Below are 12,190 nucleotides of genomic sequence, written 5' to 3' on the forward strand. Positions count from 1 at the left end.
AAAAAAAAAAAGGTGAAAAAAGAGAAAGAGAAAGGCCAAGGGAAGCCCCGCCGCGGGCGCTGTGTTCTGTGTTCTGCTTGTGAAGGAGGCGGCTTGCTGGGGGGGAACCTGCCGCCCGCCAGCGCCGGCGAGGGGGGGTCGGTAAGGCGGCGAGTGCCCCGAAATGGGGGTTCGGGGGTGGCACTGCCCGCGTTCCCGAGGGACGGGCAGCAAGGAGCCCGGTCGCCCCCAATCCGCCAGGGAACAGGCGGATCAGGGACCTGGGGAGCGCTTCGGGCTGCAGAGCCCAGGGGAGGTTCCCTGTGGGCATCGCTACCCACGGGTGGGACCCCACTGTCCCTGGGTGGGACACCCACGCTGCAGCACGGGGGGAGATCTCCCACAAACTTGCTTTGTCACCACCTCAGTCCTCCTCACCTCTCTGCCAAATGCCAGCACGGCCCCTTTTCCCCAGCTCCGGCTGGATCTCTTTGCCCCGCAGCACCCATGAGGATACCTGGGTGTTCTAAACAAGCCGAGGGTGCTCCGCGCTGAGGTTCGGGATGCTCCGTGGGCCTGGGGCCTTCACGCACAGTTCCTCAGGGCAGAGGCAGGGGTAGATGCTACCAACCGCTGTCGTGCCACGCTGTGCTCTGGCTGCACACTCGCACAGATCCATCACGTTGCTCTCGAGCTGAGCAGCGCTGACAGACAAAGCCATTTCTATGGATACACCTGCGCTGGAGCTGAATGAACCCTGGGCTGCTGGTCCCGTGCTCCTTGCAGCTCCTCATGTTGCTGGTTCAAAAACAGCTCAGGGTTTATCTGCACAGGCTGCAGGGACTGGTGCAAAGACCCGTCCCGTAATTCTTATCTGCGGGGTGTATGCCTGGTCACCACTCAGCCTAGCTGAAAAATGTGGGGGTGTGCAGCCCCATTTGCCTGAGGACACCGAGGAGTTTTACAAATGGTAAACTGAGGCACAAAGAGGACTTGTTCACATGGGGCTGGCCCTGTAGCAGATTGTGTCTCCATCACAGAGAGAGGGGCATGGGGCAGGGGTCCCTGAGGCCAACACCCCAACATGGCCTCACCCCCCCAGGCTGGGATGCACCAAGGTCCTCGAACCCCAGGGTACAATCCCTGACAACAAAGCCCAGGTGTCCTCCAAACACAGTGGTCTTCGCTCCTTGGCAGGACAGAGTTTGGCCCCGGGGATCCCAGGAGTGAACATCTGGATTCCTCTGTTGCAGCTACGCTGGAGCTGAGCACTCACGTTACCATCCATGAGTGACATGGGCACTGTGAATCATCAGTTCCCTTATTAAAGGACAATGAGACATCTTCTGCTGCTCATTACCTGCTCAGATATTGTATTTAACTGAAATTTGATTGTCAGATGGCTTCTGAAGCACTTCAAAGCGGTGTTAGTGCATGGCTCTGTGTGCTCTTCCTAGCTCAGGGCTGCAGAGAGTGAGATGGCTCCGTGACAGCGCATTGCTCTGGCCCTTTGGTCCTCCAGCCCCATAACCATCTGTAATCTTCTGTCTTCCCCAGAGCTGGCCTGCAGGCAGCCACAAACCCAGGACAAATATTTCACAAGGTAGAGGCTCTAAGTGCTGAGTGGTGCCAGCTTAGCAGCGCCTCGGCCAAAACATATTTTCCCTCTCTGAGAACATTTCTGCTGGGGGACAAGGTGCTGCAACACATCCAGGGCATGGACAAAGGGCTCCTCCAGCATAAAGGCAGAATATCTGTGCAAAATATGTAAAACATCCCATACATGGTGAAACTACAGTGGAGAAAAAAGAGAAGATATAAAAGACAGTTACAGCCCCTGCAAGAACAGGAACAAAGGAGGAATGGAGAAAAAGAGATTGTTCCAGTAATTGCCTCCCCCAGGTAAGGATGCTGTGCCTGATCAACGCTGCTGGCACAGAAAAGTGCTGCTTCTTGATTCACTGTTCACCACATTTTGCTGCTGCAGCAAATCACATGTAAAATAGTGTATTTCACTGTATAATCAGGCTAAATAAATTAGCTTTTTCAATACCTCTGTGTGTGTGTGTGTGTGTGTACGTGAATGTACTTTCTGCCCCATCAGACCAGGTGGTTGATACCAGAGGACCAAGCCAAGAGCCAATTTGGGTGCACCAGGGCACCAAGCCCAGAGAAGAGGAGCCCAGGCTCCCTGCCAGGGCTCTCCTAGCTGGGACAGGAGTGTCGACACCCTGGGCCAGGTCCCAGGTCCCCAGGGGTGATTTGGCACCCAGGCCGCTCTCCTCGTGCCCAGCTGCCCCCGGCAAGCACCTCTCGGCAGCGCTCTGCCACACATGACAGAGACACTAAAGAGCTGCTGCTGAGGCTGTAGGGGACACACCTCTGGAGGCCCATATTTTCTGGATCACAGAGAAGTCATTCCCAAGGGGCTGGCACACGTCGTGTTTCCCCTTAGCATGGGCCACTAGGCACAGCAGAGGTGGGGGCAGCCTGCAGCACACAGCCATGAGGATGTACAGATGGGAAGGAGTTCCTGCACCCGGCACGTGTAAAGCAAGGGAGAAACCTCCTGCTGTTTATCTTTGCCTTCATCTGCATCTTCTTTAAATGCCTAATTAGTTGCGTTAGTTGATATAGTGGCTCAGGCACTCCTACTTAATCCAAGCAGTAAATCTAGGCATTGAAAATATTTGTCCCACATCTTCAAAAGACGCAGTGTTGACCAGTGTCCTTAGGCCCATTTGGGGTTGAACCTGCAGCTGGCCGTAGATCTCTCTGGGGTGGTTCTGCTGTGTGGGCAGCTGGAGGGTCTGGGATGGCTCATGTTTGCTCTCCAGCAGGCAAAGCCCAGCATTTGGATGTGAAAGGTGATCATCCCCATGACCACAGAGCGGTGTGTGCTTGTTTAGGCCAGGTTCACCAAGAAGTACTCTTCCTGTGGACAGCTATGTTTTCACTATGAGACTTTACAGACTCCAGAAGCTCATTTTGTACATAACAGATCTTCTTATTTAGTTCCAATGGCTTCTACTGGATTCGAGTTACAACAGAAAAGTGAGAGGTGTATAAACTGCATTCAGCTCTTCAGTTTCTGAAGTGGTTTCTGCACGAGTTGTGTCCATCATCTAGCAAGCTTCTGGACCCAAAACCTCCGCGTGTGTTGAAGCTTAAATGTGTGCTAACCTGACTGTAACAGTGTCCTACCCAGCAGTTTGTAAAGCTGCAATACAATGGGGAACATGGCTGTGGTGGGAAGTCCTGGAAAGGGAGAAGTCCTGATGCCCTCATCCACAGAGGGCTTTGCAGACAAGCAATGATCTCAAATTCCTTCTGCTCTTCATTCAGGACTTGTGTTAGCACAGGAACACCGGGCTGACCTGGCGTCACCTCCTGTTGAGGCTGTTGTGTAGATAAATGGGCATGACAAAGCTGTGAGTATCCTGTAAGGAAAGTTTTGTGTTGCAAATGGGGACAGCAAGAGCTTCCTAGGAGCTTTCCACCAAAATCTGCAAAGGATTTGCAATTCACCTAAAGAGGTGCATGTGGGAAGAAAGAGTTAAATCTTGATGCTTTTGCTCAATCTTTAGTCAAGCAAAACTTTTCTTGAGCTCCTGGAGATTTTTGCCTTAGGGAGGCCCCATGTGCTCTGAGCATTTCAGATGAGAGCTTCTTCCTCTGGGAAGATGCACAACGTTGTGCTAACACATGCGTAACCCACCACCCAGCGTCTTTTACACGCTGCAGATGTTGCAGCTCCGTTAGAGCATGAGCTGCCATTTGGCTCATGGTGAAGAAACATTGATTTTCAGCCCTGTAGGCTCCTCAGTCAAGCTTGCTGCGGGTCGTGAGTGCATTTATCACACCTGAGCAGAGAGAGCTATCGAAGATCTGCGCTGGCTGCTGAAACATGCAGCAGTTAGCTTTACTCTGCACATGGAATATCTGAGGCTGAAGTTCCTGTTTACCCTTGATTCCAAATGCTGATGTTCAAAAAAGTAGCAAGCACTTACAAACGGAGCTGGCTAAATTTGCTTTCCAGAGAACTCAGCATTACACGCGGGATGAACTACAGCTACCCAGACATCCCCGAGACCCTGTGCCACCTTCATGTCTCTGCTGCACTCAGCTACTACAGTGATCTCCAGGAAGGAGGTAATGGGCTTTTTTTTTTTTTTTTTTTCCAGCGAAGCTTAAAAGCAGCACTAATTATGATTTTTAGAAAAAGGATGGCGCAGCCATCTCACTCTTCTGGTTGCCACCATGAGTGAAGCCCCAAGGAAGCCCTCGGTGTCCGACACACGCCTGTCCCAGATATTCCACAGCTGGTTTCCTTTCCCAGTGCCCCCTGCATTATCTCACTGGCATCAGGCTGCCCACAAGCCCTTGCTAACATCAATGAGCTGTGCTGGGTGGTTGCTGAGGGATATTACACTGCCAGCAAAACTTTTGTTGGAAGCATGACAGCCTGAGGAGATGCACAGGTATGGCTGAAAGGAGAGGGAGCACCTTTTATTAGTCTGAGTGATATATAGCTCAAAAAACCCCCCAAACATACTTCCAGGCACAAAAGCCCCTCTGCAGGTCAGAGTATTTGGGGCAGCATCTGGTGTCTGAGGGTTATAGGTGGCAGGAAAGGTGCTGTGTTACTTACATCAGCTTAGGAGGTAGGTGTTTTTAAGCTTGGTTCTCTTTTCTTCACGCTGCGTGGTCTCCGTTTCAAACAGCAAATGTCACTCTCTTCCTTCCAGCAGCAGTGATGTTGCTCTGGCTATACTGCTGTGCCCAAAAGCTTGTCTGCTTTCTTCAAAGCTGGTCTGCAATGCTGTCCGTTGACCTAGTAAAAGTTGTTTTTTCTGCCTGCTGTTGACCTAGTAAAAGCTGTTATTTCTGCCTGCACACCTTGTCTTGCTTTTCACCTGGAAGATTTACATCTTCTCACCCAAGTTTCTAGGTAACTGGAGACAATTTCAAAATTCTGCAAAAAAAAATGACAGGAGGTGAGTTTGGGAAATAAAGGGCTGCAACTTCTCTGTAATGGCATTAAGTGTCAGAGCCAGGCTGACGGAAGGTATCAACACTCATCTCCAGTGAAGCCAAGGGCAGTACGGTGGCTCCCTCAACGGTGAATTTGGCTCACATTCCGGTTAGCTGTGCAGTTTGAGGCTCTGTGGAGACCCCACGCTCAGAATGGTCTCCTGATTTACTCCTGAAAGAAACAGCAGTAGTGGAAGATTTCTCCTATGGAGGTGTAGGAGCAGGTTGCTCCTAGGTCTTCCCCCAAACTGTCAAGGAACAGATCCTATACGGACCTGGGGGAAAGAGAAGGATGTGAATGTAACAGGTGTTTATACAGATGCATGAGAAGAAACAGATGGAAAATGTTGCCTAAATTACTTACCTTCAGACTCAAAAAAAAAGGTCTCTATCTCCCATACGCAGGTGACTTACCATCAGCATCTCAGACTGTGGCAGGACCTCAGAGAAAGCACCTGTAAGTAGCATCCCTGAGACAGAGACCTGCCACTGCCAATGGAGAGCACAGGCTTCCCTGCTTGACCTCCCTTTGAAGTCATCAGGGACCCAGAGAGTTAATCTTTCTCCCCAGAATGTATCCTGTCCTTCCCTTAGCTAGGAGCTACTCTGGCTACTCATCTTCTTTTAAAGAGTGTAGTTTCACTTCTCCAGAGGTGTAAATACTCCTGTGCCAGGAAACTGTCAACTGTTGTTGGCGGGTGACTCCTTGCCTCGCAGAGGGATGAAACTCTCCTCCCTCGATGATTCACTGTGCCACTTCCAGCAGCAGGGAGAGCTCATCCCAGCCCTATAATCTGCTTAAGTCTGGATGTGAACGGACACCTCAGTGCAATAAAAGTTCAGAGCTTATTACAGGTTTTTGGCTGATACTAGAGATAATGGTAATTAACCGCTCTGGATAATAATGGCTTATTGCTGGCTGATCTCCCGACGCTTTTCTTAAGGATTTTGTAAAAAAATGTGCTTCACCGAGGACGGAGAGGGCAGGAGACAGAAAGCAATCGTGTGAGTTGCCAGCTCGGCACAAAAGCCTTGAGAAGCACACCTAGGTTTTAATGTGAGCTGGAGACGGGATCTGTGCATTTACTCATTTTCAGATCTATTTTGGGAGGCACAGCACTTCTGGCTGTGGGTATCAAAAGGCCGCTGCACCCCCTCGGCACAGTTTTGCAGCCATCACATTTCTGCACTTGCTAGAGGGACAAAAAAACTGGGGTTTGATTGGGTCAGGAGGTACTGAAATTACTGACTTTTTACCAGGCGTTGCTATAATCAAGTCTGCCAAACTGAATTTTACAGGACTCTTGTATTAAGGGAAACTGAGCAATCACACCCTCGCCACCTTCCCGTGCAGAGACCTTTGCCAATCGCGTATCTGCAGGGGTGAGGACCAGGTTGTTTATTCAGTTTTCACTCAGTCTGAAATTATTCTGTATCTCCACGAGATGATCCACACATGGGAACAGGTCTTGTTGCTCTCGATAAGAAGGGGCAGGAACCTCTTCTCAAAGCCTCCAACTTCCTTCTGCTCAGCTCCGTACGCGTGGGAGTTGCTTCCCAACATGGACTGTCACCGAGCCACATCTGCCATCGAAAGGAGGCAAGCAACTTGGAGGGAAGTAAAATGGCTTTAAGATACTGGCAATCAGCTTTTGACCTGATTTTATGCTGAGTTTTCTAGTGAAAAAGTGGCATTAGCAGTCTATCAGCACAGCACTGAACCATATTAAAGACGCCTCCATTTATCTTCAATAAGACTAATACTGTTCCTTATTACTGGAACAATGGTATATTTTTGTCACCCTTAATTATTAACTTATCTGGCTGCGATTGCTTTGCTCAGAAAAGGGTATGCTAGATAACGATAATAGCTATACAACTCATATAACCAACATTCTAAACTTCTTTTTTTCAGCCTTTCTTTTCCTTTTTTGCTTTGCTTACAGCTTTTTCTATTTCTCTTTGGCATAGGTAAGTAAACCCAAAGAGCTAGATCCTACAGTTGCACTGATATTTTTGGAGCATGGCCTGGAGTTTTATCAGTTTACATCATCTGGGAGTGGGCCCATGAAATTTTTAAAACATTGAAATAAATGAAAGCAGACAGGTGACGGAGCGGCAGCACCAGACGGAGAGAATGGTGACGGCCAAGGCAGCGAAAGCCTTAGCTTTATTTGGAGGAAAAGGACCCGCAAGTACATCTGGTACCAGGAAGCTAAACACACATGCAGATTTGCTGGGAGCTGAAAACGGGAGAAAAATGTAGCCTGTACAGAAAAATAACTTCCAGTGTTTTCCTCTGGTGACATTGGCAAGCCTTCACTGTCACATTAGCAGCCCCAAATGCTTTTTGCATGTTCCCACCACATTTGCCACTCCAGGCAAGAGGAGGTCGGAGGCAAGTGACAGGAGAAGGTATCCTGGAGACGTTCATCACCAGCCATGCTTCACAACTGCCTTCACGACAAAGTTCACCCTGGGCATCTTGGAGGCCGCCGGCACACGTGTCCATTCTATGGAGATCCAGCTATACCATGAGTCTGAAACAACATATCTAGTGCGCAGGGTGGGCCTTTCAGTGCCTGCAGCTCCTTTCTGATTGCCCAGCACAGTTGGTGTCTGCAGGATCTCACCGATGGAAAGAGACGGGGACCACTACTGCTTCTCCAAATGCTGCCCCTCCTCCCTCTCAGACAGCCTCATGCCCAGCGGGGCCACAAGCCCAACTGGTGGTTGCCCATGAGCTCGCTCTCCTCCACTGCTCACCCACGAGGAGCGTGGCCTCCCTCAGTTTCTAGTTTCGGTGCTGGAACCCCAAGTCCTTCACTCACCAGCTCATCATGCTGGCTACCTTGCCACAGCCATTTCATTTTTGCTGCTGAGGACACTGGCCCCAGTGACAATGAAGGGAGGGCTGAATTCCTTTCCCAGCCCGGCTCTCTGTTTTGACAAGTGATTATTTTTATAAATCCCAGACAGTGTGTCTTTTCACAGGCAGTTGTAAAGCTGGATTTAATACACGTCAGAGAGAATACACGAAAGCTCTCGCATGTTCTGCAGCACGGGGGGGGGGGGGGTTGGGGTTCGGTGGCTCTGTGAACGTGCTGACCGGCAGCTGACCTTGCCTCCTGACACAGTGCACAGCCACTGAAGGATGGGCCCCATCCTGCCATCGTTAATATTCCAGATTTCACTTCACACCCTACATCTGCTTCCTCCCAAGATGACAACTGGGCTCCCACCAGGCGTCTACAACAACTCGTTGCCGGAGGAGTGGGGCCACACAACACAGCCACGATGCAAGCACATAGGGTACAGCCCAGGAATCCCTGGTTCCTTGTCCTGCCTTGCAGCACCTGTTATTCCTTCTCTTGGTGAAACCCTTCCTGGTGTAAACAGGGTGACTGCAGCCTTGAGAGGACAAGGGGAAGGCAAGGAAGAAAGAGCAAAGTCACCCTGAGGAGAAGGTGTGCTGAGCAGGCTAGGCCACAGTCACCGGGAGACCCTTCCCCATCTCAGATGTTAAACAAGTCCTTCCACAGTAGATTAGGTCCACCTACATCTAAAATAGCCTAATCATCCTAAAGCTCTTGTCTTAGTCTTCAGGTGGTGTTTCATTTTCCCTGAGAGCTACCTGGCGGTTTCTAAAGTAACTGCAATCCCATCATCCCTTTTTGGTTGATTTTTCAACAGCCACCACAGCTACAGCTGTTGTACTAACCCTCTGCCTTCCTCCTCCTCAAGTCCTCATGTTGTGAAACCTGAGAAGTGGGTCCTGGCTAATGGATATTCTGTTGATAAATATCTTTCCAAAAACACCATCTGGAAGCCAGACAACTGAGCGACCTAAGGTAAACCTCACTCTTCCCATACACCCTCTGAAGAGAAGGTTTTCCAAGGTACAGCGTGCAGGTTTGATGAGTCAAACATCAGTAGAAATGTCTCTGCTCTCTTTTGAAATCTCCTGGGCCTCACAAACATGCATCCAGGTAGAGAAAGACCACACAGAGCCACCCCAGCTCCTAAGTCCCCGCTCCTCAGGCAGGTAGGACAGTCACACCAGCTATTTTCCGTTTAGGTTTACACTATCAAAAGGATTTAGCAGTGTTTGGATGCTCTTCCTCACATTCTGTGGAAATACACCCCGATCCCAGGACATGGCTGTCAGGTGTTAGGTGGGTATGTGCTTCTCCTGACTGCTACAGCCTTGCTTTGCCTCCAGAAGGCAGAGAGCACTCCACAGACCAGGCTGGCTTTAAATCTTCCTGTGCCACAAAGTGACTTTTTTCTTTCAGAGGTAATATGTAAGTATGTGCCATCCCTCTGGAATATTCTGGCAGTTGTTCTGATATCATCAGTCTGTAAAACAGCTGATAGCATTCCCCTGTATTTTTCCCTTCAAGATGACATTTGACATTTTTCTTCAATTACTGGATGTACAAAAGCTCTCGAGGTTCGTTCAGCCCGTATCCAGACCAACGTGTGTCAACCTGCCCACCACGTCACACCAAAAGCCCAGCTCCAGCCCAGTCCCCCAACAGGCTTTTCCCTCAAGGCGACCGAACATACTTTCATTTTCTCAGCAGAGGGAGCTTCTCACACAGGAATTTGAAAACCACCTCCATCCAACCCTCTGAAACCAGCTCTGTGCCAAAAAAATGCGCAGGAAACCTGAAGGCAGGTGATTAGGGAAATGTTCTCCCAACCTCTAGTGACGGTGGTCTGGTTTGTTTGCTGAATTAAGGCAGCTTGCAGCCTTCCCAAAATTCTTGATTAGTTTTCATAACTGTAACTATTAAAACACCCATCCTTTTGGTGACCTGGTACCACTCACCAGCAGCGCTGTGGCAGTCAGTACCAGGGCTGTGAGAGCTTGCACGGGAAATAAAGGGTTTTCTAATGCTTTTCAGTGTCTTTCTTTGGTTCCACTGAATGCCTCTTCATACTTTTCTTACAGAGACAGAAGTTTTCAGCCTACTTTTGTCCGCAGCTTGAACGCTCTGTACATCATTATCATGTCCCTTTTAGCTGTCCCCTTAGACAAACAGCTGCATCTTTTCGTTCTTTCTTTGTCCAAAAGCCTTTGCATAGTTGTTACTGAGTCCCGCTTGGTAATGAACAGAGTCCTCACGGTATCAGCGGGGTGAGCTCTCACCAAGGCGATGGGTAGCTCTGGCATGGCCAGTGAGAGCTCCCTGCTCTGCTCCCTGCACCCCACCTACACAAGCGTATGTGGGGTGAACTCCACCAGAGAGCTGATCCAGGCAGAAAAAAAGTGATTTAAAAAAACAGTTCAATTCTTCAGTCAGATCAGTTCCTCAGCCTGTTTTACTGAGTGACAGCAGACGCATTTTGTACTGCACAGTGTGCCCAGAACAGCATGAGTGGGTGGACGGGATGGCAGGAGCGGGAGGGAGGAGAGGAAGGGAAGAGGACTGCTTTTTTAAGAAGCACTAACAGCTTAAACACACTTAAAATGATAATTTAATTGAAGAGATCAGGGATTTCAGTCTTACCGAAGATACCGAGGGACTCTTAGCTTTTCAAACCAGATTTGTGGATGATGTTTTCCTAAGCCTATGTAGATTGTTGGATGATGTTTTGCTCACATCTAAAATAACTAAAATGAAAAACGTCAGCATTTAAAACGTCTGTCTCCCCTTCCCTCATCCCCTTCTGATTCCTCTATTTTCTATGCTTGGCATCGCTAGGTACACAGCAATTACACCATAATCTTAGCGGTGATTTACTCCTCTGTTTAAAAGCAGTTTCACATTGCAATCTTTGAGCTCACCTACTCCCTTCTCGCTGCCCAGGACCTTACATAAACAAGAGCAAAACATGGAAAACATTATAAGCACTTCTAATAGGTCTGCATAAAAACAATTTCAAAACAGAAATTACACTAAAGGTATAAATATTCCCTTATGAATAAATGATGCTGTTACCCAATAACCCTGCACTTGATCACACTCAGATCAACAATAATTATTTAGCTCCTTCAGAGAGGTTAAAATAATCTCTGTTAGGGCATGGGAAACTTCTTTTCCGTGCATAATTTCAGTCAGCGGACAAATTGGTAAATAAAAGCAGATAACATCAACTTGGATGTAAGAAGGAAAAGAGCTAGTGGGCAGAATAGGCACAAGTGCAGTGAATATAATTTGGCCGTGAATAAATTTAGGCTGGAAATCAGGAGACCATTTCCAAACATCAGAGCTGTGAAGTTTCAGAGAAGTATTTTGATAAAAGTGGTGGGACAAAATACCGAACAGGGTTCCAAACAAAGCCTCTGAGTTGTCTGAAGGAGACTGCAACGTTTGGCTGCCTGCTATAGCTGAGCTCTGATGCAGCAAACCCTCCCAGCCTGGTGCTCCCAAGTAATCTCCTGTGGCAGTTAAAGGCACAGGTGAGTATTTGTCCTGCTGACAACGGGGAAGAGGCACGTTAGTGTGCTGTGTCACCGTGGTAGCATCCTGACAAAACACCTGGACACCATGTTCCTCTCTGAAGCCAGCGGTGCTGCGGCAGGGTCCCTCTGCCTCTCTGGTGTCCCTGACAGCACTGTGCTGTGTCAGCATCTCCTGGGCTGGTCACTGCCCGCTGGGCACCTCTGCCACTGCCCTCTCAAACAGCACTTTGGGGATTGTTTGAGAGGGGAATGATGGATTTTAGCTTGAGAAAAACACACCTTATCTTTCTCACAGACTTTATGTATCTTCCCTCCTGCTGTCCACCACGGCAAAGAATTTTCTGCTAGGGTTTTGGAGGGGGGTATCTCTTTCTTCCTTCTAGAAAGCAAACTGCACAGCCCTTTTTGACTTTCTGCAGGAGACACCTGCGCTGCCAGGTTCACTGACACCTGAACCACCGCCACAGGGCTGCACAAGAGAGGCACGTGGAGACGTTTTGCTCCTGCCTCCTCAACACAAAAGCACCAAGGGCAAGCCGCTTGCCCGAGGGACACCGGCCACCACAGCACCTCCACCACAGGGCTGCCAGGGGCCTGTCCCCAGCCCCATAACCCCTCAGCCTCGACTGGCAGGTCCCCGCTGCCTCAGGCCCTGTCCCCAGCCCTGGCCGGGGCTCTGACCTTGCCTCGGGCCCCGTCCCAGCCGCGGCCGGGGGTCTGGCCCTGCTCCCCGCCCCGTGCCAGCCCTGGCCGGGGCTCCCCCCG

The 12,190-nt window shown here is 49.6% G+C and overlaps 1 protein-coding gene across 1 annotated transcript in view; it reads left to right on the plus strand.

Moving 5' to 3' along the window:
- The first annotated feature begins 1,423 nt into the window (after positions 1–1,423).
- Positions 1,424–12,190, plus strand: part of DHCR24 (24-dehydrocholesterol reductase) — a 20,871-nt gene continuing 10,104 nt past the window's right edge. The window contains exons 1-2 of the mRNA XM_026854243.1: positions 1,424–1,881; positions 4,019–4,131. Of these exons, the coding sequence (XP_026710044.1) occupies positions 4,087–4,131 (45 nt within the window). The 5' untranslated portion in view covers positions 1,424–1,881; positions 4,019–4,086. The remainder of the gene's footprint in view (positions 1,882–4,018; positions 4,132–12,190) is intronic.

The sequence above is a fragment of the Athene cunicularia genome (assembly GCF_003259725.1).
Source record: "Athene cunicularia isolate RWA chromosome 8 unlocalized genomic scaffold, athCun1 chr8_part1, whole genome shotgun sequence".
Taxonomy (NCBI): domain Eukaryota; kingdom Metazoa; phylum Chordata; class Aves; order Strigiformes; family Strigidae; genus Athene; species Athene cunicularia.